The 23,854-nt window shown below is 41.3% G+C and overlaps 1 protein-coding gene across 2 annotated transcripts in view; it reads right to left on the bottom strand.

Moving 5' to 3' along the window:
- Positions 1-20,834, bottom strand: part of LOC134575684 (arsenite methyltransferase-like) — a 41,787-nt gene extending 20,953 nt beyond the window's left edge. Inside the window, exons 1-7 of one of the 2 annotated variants that reach the window (XM_063435044.1) lie at positions 20,772-20,812; positions 7,723-7,788; positions 6,239-6,293; positions 4,631-4,758; positions 3,265-3,415; positions 2,617-2,753; positions 152-221 (exon numbers count right to left, since the gene is read on the bottom strand). In XM_063435044.1, the coding sequence (XP_063291114.1) occupies positions 152-221; positions 2,617-2,753; positions 3,265-3,415; positions 4,631-4,758; positions 6,239-6,293; positions 7,723-7,788; positions 20,772-20,785 (621 nt within the window). In that variant the 5' untranslated portion in view covers positions 20,786-20,812. Of the gene's footprint in view, positions 1-151; positions 222-2,616; positions 2,754-3,264; positions 3,416-4,630; positions 4,759-6,238; positions 6,294-7,722; positions 7,789-20,771 lie in introns of both variants that reach the window. The other variant, XM_063435045.1, reaches the window with a different exon arrangement.
- Between the last annotated feature and the right edge of the window lie 3,020 nt (positions 20,835-23,854).

Consider the following 23,854-nt stretch of genomic DNA (forward strand, 5'->3'; position numbering starts at 1 on the left):
ACATTGTGACACCGATCTTTGACTGAATTCAGTGTATTAGATGATGAACCTATGCTTATATATTTTTAAACATTTACTTTTTTTTTTCACCTGTATGGTTATTTCGGAGGAAACAATGGCAGCATTAATAAAAAATAGTTTTTCAAGGTACCTTTAACACTCTATAAGCTTCCGCCAGAACAGCCCTTTTATCAGGAGAAAGATTAATCACACAGTTTGATCTGCAAGAAAATTCAAAATCAGTTTAATTGTTTTCATTCACTGCTCCGTGTGCATAAAAGACCCTTAATAGATACAGCACAATGAGTCAAAAGTAACCCAATACACACAGTCACACCGAGCTAGCGGGAGGATTGAGCTTTATATACAAGAATAAATAAATGGGATAAGTAAGCTCTTCTTCAATTTCACTAACTGAATCTGTCTTTACCAACTACCTTTTGTATTGATGCAATTTTGGATTATTTGCAATTTTATGAAACTTTTTTGATACGAATAGTTTCTTATTTTATTTAAGGACAAAAAAAAAAAAACAGTTGCACTCTGTGTCATACCATCTGCACATTTGTTATTAAAACAATTGTTTGGGTAAGTGCTTTATAATCAGGAAGACCTCATCCTCTATAAATTAGTTATCTAGCGGGTTGGCTTGTTGAGGAGAAATACTAGGTAAAAAAACGAGTCTAAGAATGCGGAGACGTCCTTGATGGACAGGCCATGGGTGGAGGAGTTGTCCTGAAGGTTGAACAGTTTGATAGAAATAATCCGGCTCGTTCACAACAGGATGGTGCATTGAGCTTGGAAATACCTGATTATACTAGCTGATAAAGTGTATATAGCTGGCGCCTAAAAATCTGAGGTTGCCCTTGACTTTCGTAGTTTTAGGTAATTTGGCTATTACTTGTCTGCGTGAAGGTATGTCCCATAAGGCAACAGGTACGCTATATTAATATAAGAAGATTTGACAGCCCCCCCCCCCCCCGCCTCCAGATTGCAGTCTCCTCCCCCTGTACCATTGCTACATTATATCTGTTCTTGGAAATTGATAATCTTACTGCACTCATTCTAATGGTTCTATAACATCATTGGAAACTGGCTGACTTAGTGTCCAACACCTTTTTTATTAGGAAGTCTCTTTGCCCCTGTACGATGTTTCATCGTGAGCTGTATCATTTGCCTTTGTTCATTCTATTTAATTTTTGTTGCATCTTTGACACTGCACGCTTTGTAATGTACAACTGGAAATCTCATTATGCAAAATCAAATTAAGAACTCAAGGTTTAATGAACGAACTATTTAGAAAACATAAAAGAGGAATCCCTTAAAACAAGGGGGTCCTTAGGTGAAGCTCTGATAAAACAGAGTCATCCCTATCTAGATAAACTCTAAAAATGGGGGTATAAACAGTAACCAGGTACTAGGAATAGAGGGGGAAGGTAGGGATAGGGTATATGCACGAGTAAAGGATAGGGGGAGGTAATAATTATATAAAGCACATATATAAAGAATAACTTCACACCAAACCTCTAAAAAGACACATAAGTAGCTCGAATCCAAAAACAAATCCCCGCCCCCCCCAGAAAAAAAAGGCGTACTAGACGTAAACTGAAGGTCAAAAAAAACTGCCCTAATGATACATTAGTACTGTGGATAACTCCACTGGTACCTACCTAAACCGAAAACTCCCCCTGCCTGGCAGAAACATATAAAGCTAAATAAATAAAATGAATAACGCATGGTGAAAACTGGTGCTACCAAATGAAAAAAATAAAAAAGTATGCTCGACGCGCGTTTCAGCGTATCTATGCGCCATCGTCAGGAGTGGGGGATTTGTTGTTGGATTCGGGTTACTTAAGTGTCTTTTTAGAGGTTTGGTGTGAATGTATTCTTTATATAAGTGTTTTATACCATTATTACCTCCCCCTACCCCTTACTCATGCATATACCCTATCCCTACCTTCCCCCTCTATTCCTAGTACCTTGTTACTGTGTATACCCCCATTTCTAGAGTTTATTTAGATAGGGATGTTTTATCAGAGCTTCACCTAAGGACCCCCTTGTTTCAAGGGATTCCTCTTTTCTGTTTGTGTTATATTCAGGATTACCCTCCTCTTTGAAGCTCTGTACAAGGCTTTTTTAGGACTTATCAGGAATTCCCACTGTGTATGGGATTCTAGACTTGCCCTATTCTATTATTTCTACTTATTTAGAAAACATGTTTAACTACGCGAGTACGTAAGACCTGGGTACATGAGAACTTTCAGAATTACATTGATAGGTTTTATTGTCCTTTACTATTAAACCACCTTTGTATTAATCAATATTAGATAAACAGTTTCTAGATTGAATATTTAACCTTTCGTTAACCTTATTCTTTAGCATTTAATCCTTCAAGTGGAAAAGAGGAGGGCAAATTAGTTAAGAGGTCTACCAACAACCCGAGGGACTCGATATACCAATGGCATGAATACAAACTCATTTTTACTCTCTCGCTCCTCCTAGTTATGAAACACGTTATTTAGTAATAGTTTTAAATACATTCCTTGTAATTTGTTGTGAGCACTGTATCAAGTAAACCCAAAGTGATAGTGTGCAATGTGGATAAATAGTACTTACATGATTATATCGTAGCTGTTGTTTGCCAAGTTTGCAGCTTTGAGGTTTTCAATGTATCCCTGGAAAAATTCCACATTTGGCTTCTGGTAACCAAATTTCTTGGTATGATAGTCAATGTATTTTCTTGATATTTCCACCTATGAATAAAAAAAAAAAAAAAAAAAAACTTACATTAATAATAAAAAAAAAATATGGCATTTCAAAACCGTAACATCACTACTGTAATCATTATTTCAATGTTTGATGGATTTTCCAGAAATACTGCTGGAACTGTTACAGCTTTATTTTCAAACAGACAACAGATTAAAAAAAAAAAAAAAGAAATTGCCAATTTTAATAAATTGTGCCAAAAATTTGCCGTAAATTAGATGAGAGTATTGGCAACACGTTGAGAAATCTCTAACAATGTATCTAAAAAGTTTAGCTTGAATCTTGCTTAACAAACCTATACTCAACCTTCCTCGATACTCAACAGAATTAGCAGCCGTGGAGAATGTTTCCAGTTCGGTTATTTTGAGCTTAAATTTGGAATTCTATTTAAATTCACTTTGAATTCTCGATTACTTGTTTAAGCTTTGCAATTTAAGCTGTACAGATGACGCGGTCGGGCCCTGAAAATTTCAAACATCTTGTACATGTATTTCCTACCTGTTCATCCGTCATGTCTATTCCCGTGACTTTTCCTTTCTCGCCAACTAGCTTGCTCAGCATGTAGCAGTCCCTCCCACTTCCACTACCCAGGTCCAGAATGCTACAGTTCTCCAAACATTCTGGTAACACCAGGCCACAGCCATAATACCTACGGCAAGAGCACACTTTTTAATGGGGTTAGCCCTGCAAGCCTACTAAACCATTTACCGTCACTTGCACACATTAAGGTAGAATAAATCATATAGGAGGCGTAGTGCATCAAACATTTACTTAAGATCAATGAAATAAAAGACTGTACTTTAATTCTTTGGAATAATGTTTTTTATTCTCTTAGTCTATACAGTATTATATTCTTCTTCATAAATCACCAGACTGGAAGACTAAAAGAAATCCCCAGTTTATGATTTTCCCCTGTGATATGTGGCCTGTGGTAGGAGGATGATGATGATGGGGAGAGCATTGTGATATGAAGGAACCATTGACCAAAGAAATGCCAAGAGTAGCTCTGATTGAAAAGAACCATGAAAATAGTAATAAAATATGCTTGTGAAAGCTAAGCTGCCCTAGCTCGAGGGTCTTATATAGCTCGAGGACGTCTATAGCTAGAGGGTCTTCTATAGCTCGAGGACCTCTATAGCTTGAGGACCTCTATAGCTCAAGGACTTCTATAGCTCGCTTTGTCTATCCATTAGTCCATCTTTATAATATTTGGCTAGACACACATACAAACTCCCAACATACTCGACACTCACAAGTTATGGGCTCTGGGACTTTTCAGATCCTAGACAGGAGGAGGGGGGACAGACAGAATATAACAAAGACAAAGGGTAAAGAAGAACTTGCTCCAATGAGCTTACAATCAATGTATGTGTCAAAGAAGTTTCTCTTTTGCTGCGTTTATGGATATAAGTAATTTAATTGCAATGTTTTCATTTTATTACTCTGGGCCAATAAGAACCTGCTTAAAAGATTCCCATCTCAATCCACAATAAATTCCATCAATTCACCTTGGGCAATAGCTTATCACCTTGATTTCACCGTTTACCCACATGAATGCTTTACCTCTAACCCACTCTGTCCAGCCTCTTCCCTTACTTCATCAGAACATTTTCAAAGGACACTATGGATGCAGACCATCAAGTTTTTGTCAAACCATTTTCAGTCACTCTGACATACCCTGGATGATTCCCCGAGGAGACCCTCAGTGTGCACTCAAAAAACGTGTACAGGTAATCAGGATATAGTCATATTTTTTCCAGGGCAAAAACCGGATAAGGTGCAATTCTGGAGGGAGTGCACCCACAGAGAGTCATCGTACTTTTACAGATGAATTGATCTTATAACACTAAGGAATGTACCATACCGCGAGGAGACGTCATCGTGAACGTCATTCAGTGCGTCCCTCACAAATTTTGGTAATGGCTTTGCTGGGGTTACACAAGCGTTGGTTTTCAAATCCTTCGAACTCTTCAAGTACTTTCCATAGTATTCCTGGAGAAACAAATGGAAATGTAATTAGGTGGAAGGAGACAAACAGAATTAAATTAAAAACGACTAATGTAAACATCCAAATCTTTTATATTGAAAGAAGGTTTTTATATTAAAGGGACACTATTGTCACCAAAACAAGTTTAGTCTAATGTAGCAGTTTTGGTGTGTAGATCATACCTCTGAAGTTGCACTGCTCAATTCTCTGCCATTTAGGAGTTAAATCACTCTTGTTTCTGTCCTTGCAGCCCTAGCCCCACCTCCCCTGGCTGTGACTGACACTGACTGCATGAAAAAAATTGTTTCACCTTTAATCAGATCTAACTTATTTTTTAAAAAAGCGTTTATCTCCTGCTCTGTCAATTGAACTTTAATTACATACAGGAGGCTCATGCAGCAAACTATTAACATAGCAGGCGATAAGAAATTTAAAATTTAACCGAGTTTGCAATAAAGGAAGTGTAAAAATTAGATGACTCTCTACAGGAATTGTTTAAGAAGGCTTTGTATGTCACATGCAGAGAGGGTTGACTAGGGCTGCATAAACAAAGTGATTAACTCCTAAATGGCAGAGAGTTGAGTAGTGAGACTGCAGGAGTATGATATATACACCAAAACTGCTTCAATAAGCTAAAGCTGTTTTGGTGACTATCGTGTCCCTTTAACATGCAGAGCCATGCTCAATTTTATTGGCCTACAACTTCCACTGTCTTGTATTTTGGGGGACGTAACGTAGTTCTGCCAGTTATTGAGGAGTTTTAGATTAATCTTTAGATTGTGAACTGCCGTGAATTGGGAGCAGCAGCAAAGATATTTTTCTCCTGCAACCATTTACAATTTATTTGCTGTTTTAGAATTCATTGTATATTGAATAATCCACAATGTAAAAATATAAATATATTCAGTAGATAGTGATACGGCTAGAACCCACATGCCCTTGAAAATGTCTGTTTGCTATGATGAAACATTTTAGGTGATCTGAGAGATCAGAATATTGGTGAACATTTACATGTTTATGTATTTGGTTTGCACTATCATATAGTACTTTTAAAAAAAAGTGTCAGTATTTTTGTAATGGATTCCTGTTATATGTGGAGTTTCTAAAACCAACAATAGAATATGTCCTATTTAAATAGGCGATGCCTATAGGGAAGGACAAACTTTATAAGGAACCCAAATCTGTGTTTATTCACTGAGAGGACAAAGCATGCTCATAGCTGATTTATGCACCTTATAATAATAAGCAGCGCCCATAACTCATTATTACATGGTAACCTTGCTTTTTAAAGCTCGGTGGAGTCCCAGAATTAGATAAAGTTTCACAAGGCTGCACAATCTGGAGCAGCATATCAGACATTGAAAAAAGTACTATTCGCCCAATCGGAACAAACAGATTTTTGGCATATTGCAGAAAACAACATTTCATTAATTTAAAGAATGCAACAAGTTCAATGAAGAGATGCTAGCTTCGTGGAGGTTTTACCTTGACATCGTCATATGTCTGACAACCATGCGAACCACAGCTGGGAGAGGAAGAGCTAAAATAGAAAGACAGTATTGCGATTCATCAGATTTATTGTTCAGCTTAACATTGATATAAAGAATATCTGATTCTACAGGCTAAGGACAAATGGATATATACATTTTTTTTGTTTCTATGGCATACATACAGTGATTTGCAAGTATTAACACTTTCTCGTTTGGTTTGGTTAGCACCTGGCATTAAATTTGGATTTTTCTCTATGATGTTAAAGGTGTAAATCCAATTAAAGTTAATTAAGCTAAAAAAATGTTTTAAAAACACAACAAAAATAATCCCCAACACTTTAGCGTATAATTACATATTGAGTCTTTTGGAATAAGTCACAAATCAAATCAACTTGCTTGGCACATCTAAAACCTGCAATTTTTGTACCATTGTTCCTGGCTAAATTGGTCAGGCTCTACCACGTTGGAAATCAGAATTTTCAAGACTTTCCATGTATGTTTAATTAACTTAAGGCCTGGACTGTGACTGTGTTATTTCAGTTCTTCGTTCTAAGTCACTATAGTGAAGTTCTGGGGAAGGTGCTTTCAGTGGGAACATTGACAGCCACGCATTACAAAAGTATTTTGCAATAAAAAACTAAAACCAAAAACCAAATATAAACCGTTACCCCACTGCTTATTCTTCGCACCATTTGTCCACAATGCCCAGTTTTCTGAAGCAATTAGGTTATATTTTTTCAAAGATTGTTTTTTCCATCTCAGCTGTCAGTCTCTCCAGTTCCTTCACAACCACAAATGACGTCTTTGACATCTCTCTAACTAAACAGTCTTATTACAAGTTTCTCTGAGATTTGGTGGCCAGTTGGGAGCTTTTCCTTTTTTTTTTTTATAATTTATTTAATTGTGCTTTGGGACATGGAAATGCTTAAAGTTTGGTATTTTTTACTTATTTTTTTTAATAACCCAGGGTTCAATACTTATGCAACCAATGTCTTTGTTAAATAAAATTTTGAGATACAAAAAAAAGAAACTAGTTTGCACTTTTAAACTATTAGGTGCATTGTGATACACAAAAGTTAAAAAAGAAAGAAAGGGAAGTGTGGAAACTAACATAAGCAATACAGTTTAACTGTAATGCTTATGCTTCCCAGAGCCTATGGCATACCTCCTAACTTTGGAATGTATGTGATTGACACAGGGAGTGGGCCGGCCTTGGGAGGGCATGTCTGTTACACCACTTGTGTCAGAGACCAGGCTCAAAAAGGGCATGTGTGCCCACAGAAGGGGTTAGTTCCCGATTTTCCAAAAACTGCAGCTCTGGTGGAATTTGAAACCTGGCTGCTTTGCTGCTGTTATAGAATAGCTACACAGCTGGACAACTACACACATACCACTTAAAATTGTAAAAAAATGTAAACTGTCAATTTTTGGCCATATGAAACGCTGGGGAGTATGTGGTTGGGTATGAATTAAACTAACCTGCTACACAAGGGTCTTAAGCTCCAGAGGAGTCGTGAAGAAATTAATTTGGAAGCCAGGAGAGTTCTTTAAAAAAATAGAAGAAAACATAAATAAAAGAGATCCAATATTAATTATCAAACCACCATCTTCTATTGGACACTCTGTAGCTATAGAGCTTTTCAACATACACAGGTGACAGGGTTCAGAGTTATGCAAGTTCCTACTCAACCTTAGCCTCATTCTGCAAGTCCAGTCCAGAATTAATTCCAGGCCTCATTAAATTTACAGGAACACTATTAGCACCATAACCACTACGGCATGCAGTAGTGTAAGTTGGCAAAACATTGGAAGTGTAAGTAGGAAAACCAACAGCTAATGGCGGTGCAGGGCTTAGCTCATTGGTTGATCAGTTGAAGCACTCAGCCAGTGAGTTTCGTGCAGAACTGCTTTCACTGTAGGAAGTGCTCAGTGCCCAGCAGACCACAATTAAGTTGTCAAACCGTTAGCAAATAGTTTGACTACTTATACTGGAGGAGCACAAGGGAACGTTAGGCACCATAATAACTGCAGTGCTTGGAGTGTTCTTCTCTTGTCCCTCTTGCATGGACCTATTTTTAGGGTAGTATTCTCTGACTGTGACAGAGCTGATGTGTGTGTGAACTACATTTCCCATGCTGCTCAGCTACATTGGGAACTGTAGTTTACAAAAACCTTAGCAGCATGAAGGTTAGCCATCAATGCTGGGCTGCAGGGGCAGCCAAATATTAACAGCCAGCTGTGATATTTTATCTTTAAGGATGTTTTGCAAGCCCCTCCCTCCCCCCAATTTAAAGATTAGGACTCAATCACATAATCCCAGGTACAATGAGCATCACACAGCTCCTTCCCTTCAGGAAACTCCGTTCATAAAACTGCATCACCAAGGGGAAGGTATAACAGGCACAGTGGCAAGTGCTCAATAGAACAACAAAAATATATATACATAGTCACTGCACCATATCCATGCAATGTGCCCGCTCTGCCCCATACTGATCACAGCTGCAAGGGTAAATGCACAAGAGATTGGTAACATACAAGGACAAGCAACACATACAATCTATTAACGTATGAGCGACCCAATGGTAAATTGTATAGAATAGTGTGTCAGAACACAGCATTGTGCCTGGAAATAGCACACAAATGGAAAAGGGAAGAGGGTCCCACAGCAACCATGGAAAATGGAAGAGGGTCCCACAGCAACCATGGAAAAGGAAGAGAGGGTCCCACAGTGACCATGGAAAAGGGGAGAGGGTGTAAAAGGGGAGAGGGTCCCACAGCGGCCATGGAAGGGGGAGAGCGCCCCACAGCGGCTATGGAAAAAGGGAGCGCGTCCCACAGCGACCATGGAAAAAGGGGAGAGCGTCCCACAGCGACCATGGAAAAAGGGGAGAGCGCCCAACAGCGACCATGGAAAAAGGGGAGAGCGCCCAACAGCGACCATGGAAAAAGGGGAGAGCGCCCAACAGCGACCATGGAAAAAGGGGAGAGCATCCAACAGCGACCATGGAAAAGGGAAGAGTGCCCAACTGCGACCATGGAAAAGGGGAGAGTGCCCAACTGCGACCATGGAAAAAGGGGAGAGTGCCCAACAGCGACCAAGGAAAAGGGGAGAGCGCCCAACAGCGACCATGGAAAAGGGGAGAGCGCCCAACAGCGGCCATGGAAAAGGGGAGAGCGCCCAACAGCGACCATGGAAAAGGGGAGAAGGTCCCACAGCAACCATGGAAAAGGAGAGAGGGTCCCACAGCGACCATGGAAAAGGGGAGAAGGTCCCACAGTGACCATGGAAAAGGGGAGAAGGTCCCACAGCGACCATGGAAAAGGGGAGAAGGTCCCACAGCGACCATGGAAAAGGGGAGAAGGTCACACAGCCCCCATGGAAAAGGGGAGAAGGTCCCACAGCCCCCATGGAAAAGGGGAGAGGGTCCCACAGCGACCATGGAAAAGGGGAGGGGTCCCACAGCGACCATGGAAAAGGGGAGAAGGTCCCACAGCCACCATGGAAAAGGGGAGAGGGTCCCACAGCGACCATGGAAAAGGGGAGGGGTCCCACAGCAACCATGGAAAAGGGGAGGGGTCCCACAGCGACCATGGAAAAGGAGAGGGGTCCCACAGCGACCATGGAAAAGTGGAGAGGGTCCCACAGTGGCAATGGAAAAGGGGAGAGTGTCCCACAGTAACCATGGAAAAGAGGAGAAGGTCCCACAGCAACCATGGAAAAGGGGAGAAGGTCCTACAGTGGCCATGGAAAAGGGGAGAGCATCTCACAGTGGCAATAGAAAAAGAGAGCGGTCCCACAGAGAACAGAGACAATGAGAGAGGGTCCCACAGTGAACATGGAAAAGGTGAGTGCATCCCAGAGTGAACATGGAAAAGAAGAGAGTGTCCCACAGTGACCATGGAAAAGGGGAAAGGGTCGAAAAGCAAACATGGAAGAGGGGAGAGGGTCCAAAAATCAAACAATGAAAAGGGGGGTCCACAGTTACGATGGAAAAGCGGAGATGGCCTATGCAACTTGAGGAATGCTTAGGAGGGGAGAATTATCAGGGAGTGAAATAATTTATAAAAAGGTATGGGAGCAACAGGATTGATAAAAGGTGCTTTATGCTCAGTTTTGATCTTACTGTAGATGCTGCAAATCCAGCAATTGCTGGAAGAATTTCTATTCCATATTGTGTAAGTTCTTTCTTTACTCATACATTATTATGCATTATCTACAGATTGTATTGGAAAAGAGGGGTCAGTTCCCGCCTGCAGATTCCCTTTCAACCTTCAGGCTTGTAAATCATTACAGCCAAGAAACTACAGTGCACTCAATGAACTGCTGTTTTATAAAAAGGGAATTATCGTTATCTTAGCTTCAGCAGCATGGCTGTAATATACATCTTGGAACTTTGACACTTTTTATAACACAATCCTACCTCACGTGTAATTTACATCAGAAAATAAAAGGTTTCTGTTAACCCTTTTGTAACAGAGAATCCCCCCCCCCCCCCCCCCCCAAATTCTGTGTTTGATCAGTGTCATTTTGGCTAGGGGTTTGCCAAACCATGACTTCTCATTAAATGTGCCCATAAATAATATAAACAATTATGTTTACATACCTCCTACGTTTAACAAACAATGTATTTTATGAGTTCTGAAAAATGTAATTACATTGGCATCCAGCAATAGTGCCGTACAAGCTAATCATCACATGTACCTGTTATAGGGGGCCTCCAGACCTACAGTATGAGCGTAATCATCTGATTTCTGTAACAGTCTATCATAGTGATTAACAGAGTATCGCTAGACTTCCTCCAGCCTAACACGCCTGGTACTTCAGTTAGTCACAGTAGCCCCAAAGTCTTATCTACAAAAGATATGGAATAGGTGTTCACTAAAAACTAATACAGTATATAAAAACGTGCTGCAGCAACTAATACAAGGATTCCCAACCTTGTGAGTGGTAAAACATGAAAGGAAAAGAAAGAGATCGCGCCTAAGGAATATGAATAAGGTGATATACGTACACAAATACGTATGAATGATATACACTTTGGACTTCAAGAGAAAACACCAATGATAATAGTGCAGTACAGTATGTACAAAATGATAAGTGACATGTGATCTGTGATGATTACACTCACATTTGTTTGAGCTATATCAGAGCTGAGCTGTATCAGCGCCTGGACGGAACAATCCCCGTCTAAGGATATAGGTAGGTGCAGATGTCCAAATGGCTCAGATGAATAGCAGTGTGCAGTACATATATGGGAATAAATCCAAAAAGATGTGCTCCAATGGTGAAATAAGTATGATAAAATATATATAGAATAAAAAATCGTACTCACATTTATTAGAGCAGAACTTGCTCTAATGTGTATAGCGTATAACGTTAAGAAGTTTATTTTTTATTGTTCTTATAATTTTTTTATGTTTGATAAATAAATAGTGTATTTTATATCTATATTTACACTTTTCATTTTTCCAAACTTCCCTTCCTAGTACCAGGATATCCCTGGGTCGGGTTATAGCATCAACGCTATACACACTAGAGCAAGTTCTGCTCTAGTAAATGTGAGTACGATATCCTTTTTATTCGATATATATTTTAGCATACTTATTTCACCATTGGAGCACATCTTTTGGTATTTATTCCCATATATGAACTGCACACTGCTATTTATCTGAGCCATTTGGACATCTGCGCCTACCTATATCCTTAGACGGGGATTGTTCCGTACAGGCGCTGATACAGCTGAACTCTGATATAGCTCAAACAAATGTGAGTGTAATTATCACAGATCACACGTCACTTATCGTTTTGTACATACTATACTGCACTATTATTATCATTTTTGTTTTCTCTTGAGGTCCAAAGTGTATATCATTCATACATATTTGTGTACGTATATCACCTTATTCATATTCCTTGGGTGCGGTCTATTTATTTTCCTTTCTTGTTTTACCAAAGTCTTATCTGTTCACGATGGGTGATGTAGATTACCTGCCACTATGAGTTTAAATTCCTGGAAAGAGCACTGACAAACTCTGCAATTCTCACTATCAGCATTTAAAAAATATTTTGCCTTGTTTTAAGTCAGCGGTTCTCAACAGGGGAGACGCAAGAGATTTTCCCAGTGCTATGATGATAGCACCGGGAACTGTGCCTCTCTCTCCCCTGTCGGCTCTGCAGAGAACTCCCTCTCTGGCCCGCTAGCAGTGTAATGCTGACAGCCGGCAGGGGAGGGAGTGAGAGAGGACCCGGGGGAGCACTAACTTGCAGCTCCTCCGGGTTCTCCTCTTGCGAGCTTGGAGCGTTGCCGCGGTTACTACGGTAATGCTCCAAATCTCGCGAGAGTAAACTCTAGCAGCTCCTGAGGCTGCTAGAGTTCACACTGACCATTGGAACCACCAGGGCTTCCCCACCAGACCACCAGGGATTGCAGGAAATGTCCCCCATCCCAGACAAAGGTAAGCAGGTGGGGGGATTTGAAAAGTATTATTTTTAATTAAGAAAAAATATATATATTCATGAATTTGCCCTCCCACTCCCACAGACCCAACACCACAATAACTCCTCCCATACACACACACACTGCTCCCTCCCACACACACACACTGCCCCCATACATAAACACATTACCTCCGATACACACACACACTCTGCCCCTCCATACACACACATAGCTCCCCCCCATAGACACACACTGCCACTCTGTACACACAAACTGTAGCCCTCACACAATCTGCCCGACAAACACACTGTACCCCTCATACAACCTGTCCCCACACACACACACACACACTGTACCCCTCACGCACAAGCTGCCCCATATACACATACGCACACTGCACCCCTCACACACACGCACACTGCACCCCTCACACACACACTCCACCATTCACATATTGCACCATAACCACTACAAAGTGCTGTAGTGGTTATTGTGCCTGGATGGTTTCTTTAAACAATCTACCAGTGCCCCTCCCAAGATTAGGTTCTGGATCTGCGCTTGAACGGCAAGCATTTTTGCCGAACAGGGACCCATTATATGCCGCACTGCTGTACATATATACAACCTAGAACATTTTTTTGACTTGGGGCGCCTTTGAAACATATTAAAATATTAAGGGCGCCTTGAACCTAAAAAGTTTGGGAACCACTGTTTTAAGTATATTTTTCTAGAAGCTCTCTGAATGATACTTTTCACATCTCATCAAACTACAACTCCAATGATACACCTTTGTATTGTTAGAGCCAGTGGTGTATCCTGGTTTTGTGCTGCCCTAGGCAGGACAAAACTCAGGCGCCCCCCCCCCCCTCCCCCCGCGCCACCCCCACCCAACCTTTCCCCCCGCCCCGCATTCTAAATACACACACACACACTCGCTAACAGAAACACACACTAACAGACACACTCACACTCACTAACAGACACACACTCACTCACTAGCAGACACAAACTAGCAGACACACACACACACACACACACACTCACAGGCAAACACACACTAACAGACACACACACACTACCAGACACAGACACACACACACTAACAGACACAGACACACACACACTAACAGACACACACACACTAACAGACACACACACTGACACACACTAACAGACACAAACACTAACAGACACACACACTAACAGACACACACACTAACAGACACACACTAACAGACACACACTAACAGACACACACACACACACTAACAGACACACACACTAACAGACACAGACACACACACACACACTAACAGACACACACACTAACAGACACAGACACACACACACACACTAACAGACACACACACTAACAGACACAGACACACACTCACCCACCCACATTAACACATTTTTTTTAAATTTATTTTTAACACATTTTTTTATTTTTTTTAACACGTTTTTTTACATTTATTTTTAACACATTTTTTTTTATTTATTTTTAACACTTTTTTTTTTTAACCCCCCCTCCCCCCCCCAGCCTCCTTACCTTTGGGAATGCTGGGGAGGGGGTGTCTCTTCCTCCCTGGTGGTCCAGTGGCTGCTGGGCGATCGGGCGGCACTGCCTGGCGGGCGGGCGGCCGGCCGGCCGGTGAGGGAGCACTTCCCCTGAGCTGTCAGCTCAGCTCCCTCGCGTGCCTCAGAGTGAGGCTGGGAGCCGGAATATGACGTCATATTCCGGCTCCTCCTCCCAGCCTCACTCTGCGGCTGGCGAGGGAGCTGAGCAGACAGCTCAGGGGAAGTGCTCCCTCGCCGGCCGGCCGGCCGCCCGCCCGCCAGGCAGTGCCGCCCGATCGCCCAGCAGCCCGCCGGCATGTCTGTTAGCCGCAAGGCTAACAAGACATTTGCCTTGGGCATTTGGGGGCGGCTTTTTTTGCCGCCCCCTGGAAAATGCCGCCCAAGGCAAATGCCTTGTTTGCCTCACGGCTAATACGCCCCTGGTTAGAGCACCATATATGTTATAGTGATCCCCGGTTTTCAGCTAAAAAACAAAGGGATGCTATAGGCATCAAAACAAATTTAGCTTAATGAAGCAGTTTTGGTGTGTACAGGGGCGTATCTTCTAAAGATAGCGCCTACGGCAAGCACTGAAATTGTGCCCCTCACAGCCCCTGTACAGACACCTAACACCCAATTTTTAGATAATTTTACCATAAAATCGACTCTAAAATTCTAGCTGTATGTAATGTACGTGATATGAGTGCTGGCTGTATGCTGACCAGAACACCGAGATCCTGCAAGTGTTTGCACATTTTATTTTCCCATATTGATTGGGGGTTAGGTTATAGTTTTAAAACAAAATATCCACAGTCTGAAACTTGTCTATATTCCCAGCTCAGCTAACTTGGTCATTTGCAATTCCCAATAATTCCAGGTTTAGCAAACACCCTGTCAGTATGACTTAGCAAATTCTTATCTAAGTGACTGAGCGTGAGTAGACAGATTTACAGAAATGAAAGGAACACCTGGGTCCTGCCGAGTTCATGTGCTGCTTCTGGTCCTCTGAACAGAGTGGTATGGCCATGCTATATCCATGAGATGTGACAGCAATCATATTTGATTATTCAACTTGGACCACTAAATCTAGTCCCTGCAGATGGAGGGTCACTACAGGTATCGATTGAGACCTCCTTGCAGTGACCTTGTTCACCCCCAAACTGAAGGACATCGATTACCAGTTTCACCCCAAAACTTTTACAGACATGGCCAATCGCTCTGCCCAGCTTCTTCTTCTTTGTTGGTCCAAGGCTTGATCTCAGACCGTGCTTGCTGTATGGTGGCCAAGATGCAGTGAAAGTTAGGTTTTACTTACGGTCAAGTTTTTCCACAGAATACTCTGCAGCTCCTGGCCCTCCACCTGCCAGGAAGCCACATAAGTGCTCACGCGTGCAAGACCCCAGGAGTCTAAATAGATCAATAGATAATAGTCCCTAATTTGTCCCAGTATATCTTTAGTCTGTGTTGAAATATTAGTGACATCCCAACACAGTCAAAGTGAGTATTCCATAATGATTTAATCTTGATGACATTCTCAATTTTGTTTGGAGAGGGAGGTAATCCAGCCACTTTAACCCCTTAGTGACCAGACCATTTTTCAAATTTCTTAGCGTTAAGGACCAGGGCTCTTTTTATATTTCTGCGGTGTTTGAGTTTACATACACACACACTGCTCCCTCCCACACACACACACACTGCCCCCCATACATAAACACATTACCTCTGATACACACACACACTCTGCCCCTCCATACACACACATAGCACCCCCCCCCATAGACACCCACTGCCACTCTGTACACACAAACTGTAGCCCTCACACAATCTGCCCGACAAACACACTGTACCCCTCATACAACCTGTCCCCACACACACACACACACACTGTACCCCTCACGCACAAGCTGCCCCATATACACATACGCACACTGCACCCCTCACACACACGCACACTGCACCCCTCATATATTGCACCATAACCACTACAAAGTGCTGTAGTGGTTATTGTGCCTGGATGGTTTCTTTAAATAATCTACCAGTGCCCCTCCCAAGATTAGGTTCTGGATCTGCGCTTGAACGGCAAGCATTTCTGCCGAACAGGGACCCAGTATATGCCGCTGCGCTGTTAAGGACCAGGGCTCTTTTTATATTTCTTCGGTGTTTGAGTTTAGCTGTAATTTTCCTCTTACTCATTTACTGTACCCACACATAATATATACAATTTTTCTCGCTAATATATTGTCTTTCTAACGATACCATTATTTTCATCATATCATATAATTTACTATAAAAATAATGTATAAAATATGATGACACAATTAAAAAAAAAATACACCTTTTCTAACTTTGACCTCCAAAATCTGTTATGCATCTACAGCCGCCAAAGAACACTCGTGCAAAATAGTTTCTAAATTTTGTCCTGAGTTTAGAAATGCCCAATGTTAACATGTTCTTAGCTTTTTTTTTTGCAAGTTGTAGGGCTATAAGTACAAGTAGGACATTGCGGTTTCAAATTATATATTTTTAAAATGTATCAATAGTGACATTGTAACACTATTATCTGTCATAAATCTCTGAATCACACCTCACATGTACATATTTTTTTAAAGTAGACAACCCAGGGTATTCAATATGGGTATCATAGTCCAGTCTTTTTTAGTAGCCACATAGTCACAAACACTGGCCAAAGTTAGCATTTATATTTGTGTGTTAAAAATGCAAAAAACAATGATGAATGCTAACTTTGTCCAGTGTTTGTGACTAAATGGCTCCTAAAAAAGACTGAACATACCCCATTTGCAATACCTTGGGTTGTCTTCTTTTGCAAATGGTATGCCATCATGGGGGTAATTCTCGTTCCTGGGCTACCATTCACTATCAAAGGCAACATAACCAATCTGGCAAATTTCAATGTAAAAAAAACAGAAAATCAAGCATTATATTTGACGTGGGGGTACTGTTAAACTCGGGGGACTTTGCTGAATACAAATATTAGTGTTTCAAAACAGTAAAATGTATCACAACAATGATATCATCAGTGAAAGTGCAAACAATGTATGTGAAAAATGCAAAAAACTTCACTTTCACTGACAATATCATCGCTGTAACTCTAATATTTGTGTTCAGCGAAGTCTACCAAGTAAAACAGTACCCCCTATGTACAAGTTTTAGGGTGTTTTGGAAAGTTACAGGGTTAAATATGGTGCTAGCAAATTAAATTCTCTGGACTTTCTGCCTGGGTTGTCAGGCAGTACGCCAAATTGCAATCAATAAAATTACTTAATTATGTAAAAATATTACATAAAATATGCACATAGAATTTAAATATATATACATATTTTTATATTTGAAGTCTACGTGTATATTTATTAAATTATTTATGTAATTATGTATATTTCGTATTATTTTAATATATATATATAAAATTTAATTCTAAGTGCATTTTGATATAAATATATATTGATATCAAAATACAGATAGAATAAAATTATATATATATATAAAATTTGTAAATTTTTAAGTTATTATTTTTTATTAAAATATCACACGTGTGTAATTTTACATTAATATATGTATATATTAATAAAACAAATACACTTAGTATGACATTATATATAAGATATATATATACATATTACATATAGATATAAGATATATATAATTTTTTTTAAAACCTTTTTCACCAGCAGGGGGACCGCCTGTCAGTTCAGGCAGACCCCTGCAGGCAACACTATGGACACCTATTGCGGCCATGTGACGTCACATGGCCCGCGGGGTCCTAATTTGCTGTGGGGAGACTGTCTGTCCCCTAGATGAAGACTGTCTGTCCCCTAGACATCGAGGCATCGCTGCAGTACAGTTAGAGCGGCTGGAAGCGATCAAATTTGCCGCAGACGTACCCGGTACGTCTGCAGTCGTTAACGACCATTTTTTGCGGTCACTAAGGGGTTAAAGAACTGAAACCAAATTGCAACATTTACAGAGTTATTCACTAAACTGAGAATTCAAAGCAAATTTTACATTTAAAGGAACAGTATAGGGTCAGGAACACAAACCTGTATTCCTGATCCTATAGTGCTAAACCCACCATGTAGGTGGCTCAGTCCCCTTAAAAGGAATAAAAACTCACCTTATTTCCAGCGCCGTGCTGGTCTGCCGGCGCTGGACCCACCCGATCTGCCTCCTTGATGACATCAGAATTGACGATTTTTTTTGCCAATCCAATGCTTTCCAATGGCTAAAATCTGTTTTGGCCAGTCAGCACCTCTTCAGAGAGATGCATTGAATAATTTCTATAAGCAAAATTCAGCATCCTAATGCAGAGTGTGGAGACACTGAACGGCAGTGCTGCCTACTGTGCAGCACCGAGACAGGAAGCACCTCCAGTGGGCATCTGAGGAGTGGCCACTTGGAGGTGTCCCTAGGGGCACTGTAACACTGCCTTTTTAAAACACTGCCTTGTTTTAATGAAAATTAATGATTATACTCACCAGAACAACTACATTAAGCTGTAGTTGTTCTGGTGACTATAGTGTCCCTTTAAGGCCATAACAGCTGAATTGGAAACATATTCTAAGCCAGCCACATTTTTCAGTTTGGCCTTAAATATTAAATTCATTGCGAACGCTCACTTTAGTAAATAACCCGTAGAGTTAAAATAGCTGATTTGACATAAATCTTCATTTTTGGTATAATCAAAGCGGTTATTTTAGCCTATAGTTTGCCTTTATGATTCTATTAATTTAGAGCTTAGTCGATAAACTCCTGTGATATATTTAGGCAAGATAGGAAGTGGGTCTAGACATTTACTTTAAATTTCCCATTGAAGGCACTTGACACATTAAAATCAGCAACACGAAATGCATTTAGTGAACTTGTTTGTGGTCGTAGAGACTGTATCTTTGTCTTCATAAAAGTATAGCAGGAACAGAATATTTTTGCTGCGACACTAGTTACACATTACGACAGAACTTGAACGCAGAATCAAATTTATTTAAAAAATAAAAAAATAAAACAAAAAAACACTTATTTGTGATCTATTATCCCTAAAGGATAAATGGTATTCAATGCCATCATCACTGTCTGCTATCCAAAGACACGATACCAGAATTGAATGGCCATCTATACAACTTCACACAAACGCAAAACTGCTGTGATTGTAGGCCAGAAATAGTGGAATTTGACAACTTTTAATTCCACTATTTTGTTCTTAAATGTTAATTTGCATTGAAATTCCTGACAAGTTACTCTTTACTTATTAACTTTCTGTATTGTGTTAGGAGACATTTCAAAATGGTTTATTACCGCTTTAGGGAGTGCCTTTCGAGGCATAAAACAGCTTTTATAATTAGTGATGTCCCGAACAGTTCGGCAGGAACCGTTCGCCGGCGAACATAGCGTGTTCGCCGGCGAACATAGCGTGTTCGCGGTGGCAAACATAGCGTGTTCGCAGTCGCGAACACGCGCAATGTTCGGTCCGCCTCCTATTCGTCATGGAGGTGGGAGGGTCTGCTGCGGATTGGCTGGAATGTGTCTGCTGACTGTGAGGTACAGGGTCAAAGTTTACTAAATGATGATGATGAATAGGGGGCGGACCGAACACGCTATGTTCGCCGGCGAACAGTTCCCGGCTAACTGTTCGGGACATCACTATTTATAATATATACGGTGAGCTTGTTTTGTGAGAAAGGGACTTTCCACTATCCTGGTTTTACTAAGGTATGAATGTAATAATTAGTACTGTGTCCTGAGTGACTCAAATACTTTGGCTGCGGCACTAGTTACAAGAATTATTACAACTGGTTCTTTATACAAAAAAATAAAAAATATATCATTCTATGGATCATCAAATAAAAACTTTTAAAATCTCTAATCAATTAAGAAACAGACGGTGCATGCCATCATCATGGTCTGCTTATGAAAAACAACTTATTGTAAGTATCTGTGACATTAGGTTTGACATAAATCACAAGCCCATGTGTCCCTTGTTTTGTATGCGGACAGGAGTAGGTAAGTTGTTGGTTTCCAGTTTCCAATGCAACTCCAACTATCCTCAGCCAGACATCCAGCTGTCAGCAATAGTTAATTTGGGCTAGAATCCATTTATTGAATATTGGCAATTTATTGAATATAAGCAATAAATGCTGGTTTATAAGCAAAACAAGTGTGGCATTTAGCCATCCAGATTGGGACTTGCTTAAAGCCAGTCCAAGCCACTGGTCTCATAAAGGAACACTGGGAATGGGTTGTTTTGGTAAATGTATCTCTGTGATAACAAACAGCAGATGGAAGCTCCTTACCACACTTACCATTCATCAATTTTCAGACCTGCTAATACTTAGCTCCCCCCCTCTCTGTCTCTCTCTAGTCTTGATAGTAAATTGCATAATTAACACAGATTAATTAATACAGACTGTCTGTCACTCTATGTACATGTAAGAAAACCAGCCCAGTATAAAGCTGCCCCTTAACTGCCAAACAATTATTCAGTATCAAAACACCTTTAACAAGAAGGGATAAAACAGCACTGACCTGCACTGTGACATGTTGCTGTTCCATCAACAAATATGGCGCTTCCTTGTTACCCAGAATGCACTGTACATTGGGGACTTTACTCACTGAATCCTCCTCCCACTGCCTGCTGTAAGTTCAATGTGATGCTGTGTTTACTGTATAACAAGGGATGGGCAAAGGGGAGATCTCATGTGGTGTACAATTACATCTACCAGACTACTTTGCCAGAAAAGAGAAATTTAGCTATGGTTTTATTTTAGCTATATTATTTTTGTGAAAATTCCCCCAATTCAGTTATAGTTACAGTATGGCATCTTGGCTTCAAGTTTGCAAATTGTATTTCAACTCACTAGAAATACATTGTTTAGTGAATAAACGGTATGAATTTCCAGTAATTCACACTTAAAGGGACACTCCAGGCACCCAGACCACTTCTGCTCATTGCAATGGTCTGGGTGCAAACTCCCACTACCCTTAACCCTGCAAGTGTAATTATTGCAGTTTTTTTAAACTGCAATAATTACCTTGCAGGGTTAAGTCCTCCCCTAGTGGCTGTCTATTAGACAGCCACTAGAGGGAACTTCCTGCTCTATAGCACAGGTTTTCTGTGCTAGAGCGTCGCTGGACGTCTTCACACTGTGTGAGGACCTCCAGCGTCGCTCTATTCCCCATAGGGAAGCATTGAAATTCATTTTCAATGCTTTCCTATGGGGTGCGCTAATGCGCATGCACGGCATTGCCGTGCATGCGCATTAGGTCTCCTCGGCCGGCGGGCGAGATCAGTCTCGCCCACCGGCCGACGTAAGCAGAAGGAGGAGCGGCGGGGGAGGAGGAAGCAGCGACGTGGGACATGTCGCTGCCTCTGGTAAGTCACTGAAGGGGTTTTCACCCCTTCAGCAACTGGGGATTGGGGGGGTGGGAGGGAGAGGGACCCTCCAGTGCCAGGAAAACGGATCGTTTTCCTGGCACTGGAGTTTCCCTTTAAAGGATCACTATAGTGTCAGGAAAACAAACCTGTTTTCCTGACACTATGTCATCTTTGGGGGACCCTCTCCCTCAGGGTCCCCTTCCCGTGGCGCTGAAGGGGTTAAAACCCTTTCAGCAGCTTACCTTAATCCAGCGCTGGGCTCCCTCGGCACTGGTGACCTCTCCTCCCCAGCCGACGACAGCTCCCGAGTCCCGAGTGGAGCAGAATGCGCATGCGCATTCTAACAGTCAATAGGAAAGCATTTCTCAATGCTTTCCTACGGACGTTCTGCACACTGGATGCGAATTTTGCATCCAGCGTCGCAGAAGCGCCTCTAGCGGCTGTCAGGAAGACAGCCGCTAGAGGCTGGATTAACCCTGCTATGTAAACATAGCAGTTTCTCTGAAATTGCTGTTTCCATGTGAAGGGTTAAAACCTGAGGGACCTGGCACCCAGACCACTTTATTGAGCTGAAGTGGTCTAGGTGACTATACTGTCCCTTTAAGGGGATAAGCCATATTGATACCGGAGAAACTGACGGAAGCCAAGCACAGAGAGATGGACACAGGTTTCTTCAGGAAGGAAGAGATTCTTTATTGGATCACCGATCGGGACTCAGAGGGACTAGCGTCACCAAAATACAGCAAATTCTGAGCCCCGGACAATAGTGCAGGCTCCTTATATAGGCATATAACTCCTCCCATATTAAGCTCCACCCGCACATTCTCTTAACCAATCAATACAAATAAGAATTAACTTCCTGTTTGACCGCATGGCTTGTCCAGCACAATGGAGGAGGGGGAATACTATATCCTGTATTCTTGCACATGCTCCGTACACTACTGATCGTATCTTGCCACGTGCAACCAACTGATCGATACGTCAGCATATGCACGTACACATGCCACGTGGTAATCTCGGCCTACTAAATTTATTTTTACCGAGATTCCACCACATTCCCCCCTTTGATGCCTCTTGATATTTTACAATTACTTGAGGCATCACATAACCTTGGTTTGCTTACACCGCAAGTTACCTTGAACCAGACCAGACTTATCTTATGATGTGAATCTTCAACATTCATCTTCCTGCATTGGTTCTCCCTGATCTAGAGCCTTATACTTATATATCGCCATTATCTGTGCAGCAGCCTTCCTCTCTGCTATACTTCCTATCAGGCTTTGCACAGACCTAACTACTAAGGGTATAAGACACGGTAGGAGTAGACACAACAGTAAAATCAGTAGGACTCCACCTACCACTGCCTTAAGCCCTCCAAACCACTCATACCAGCTACCAAACCAACTACTTGGATTGTACCCTTTCCATACTTGAGTAGGCACATGCGCTAGTTTAACCATATGGCTAGTAAGCTCAGCTATTGCTTGCCCTTCGTCGTCTATTTGAAGACAGCAATTGCTTAGGTTAAACTTCCCACATACACCTCCCTCTACTGCCAAAAGGTAATCCAAGGCTAATCTATTCTGGTATACTGCTGTCCTCATCCTGGTATTATGTTTCACTAGAAGATTGAGAGCTTGTGATGTCTCATTTGTGATAATCTCAACCACCGCCTGTAATCTTATAATACGGTTGAGCATATAAATAGGGGTTCTATAACCAAAGGTACCATCCTCAGCCCACGTGGCTGGCCCATAATAATCTATGATACGCTGGGGAGGCCATTCATTATCTTCCCAGGTACCTATCTCTAAGGGTCCCCTTTTCTTCCTATGATTCACATCATACACTTTAACACCTAAAGTCTCACCTGTTTCAATCGGTAACAAGAAGAAGGATGGTTTGAGCATACCCAACACACATGCCCCTTCCCAGTCCTGTGGCAGCTCCGAATAGGCTTTCTTACCACAGATCCAGTACAAATTTGCTGGGGCTCTCCAGGTAGATGTGATGGATAAATCAAACCACACATCCTTTAAATTGGCGTATCTAGCAAACGGGTTAGATGGTTCTGAGACATTTGAAGCCGACCACCAAGTTGTATTCTTTGTATCATCATCATAAGCTTTTTGCCCTAGACAAGTTAATTCTCCTACAGAAGTATTATACATTATTCCTTTCCTTGCTATGCAAACATAACCTATGATGGAGGTCTTTAATCTCCACTCAGATT

The sequence above is a fragment of the Pelobates fuscus genome, chromosome 10 (assembly GCF_036172605.1).
Source record: "Pelobates fuscus isolate aPelFus1 chromosome 10, aPelFus1.pri, whole genome shotgun sequence".
NCBI classification, from domain to species: Eukaryota; Metazoa; Chordata; class Amphibia; order Anura; family Pelobatidae; genus Pelobates; species Pelobates fuscus.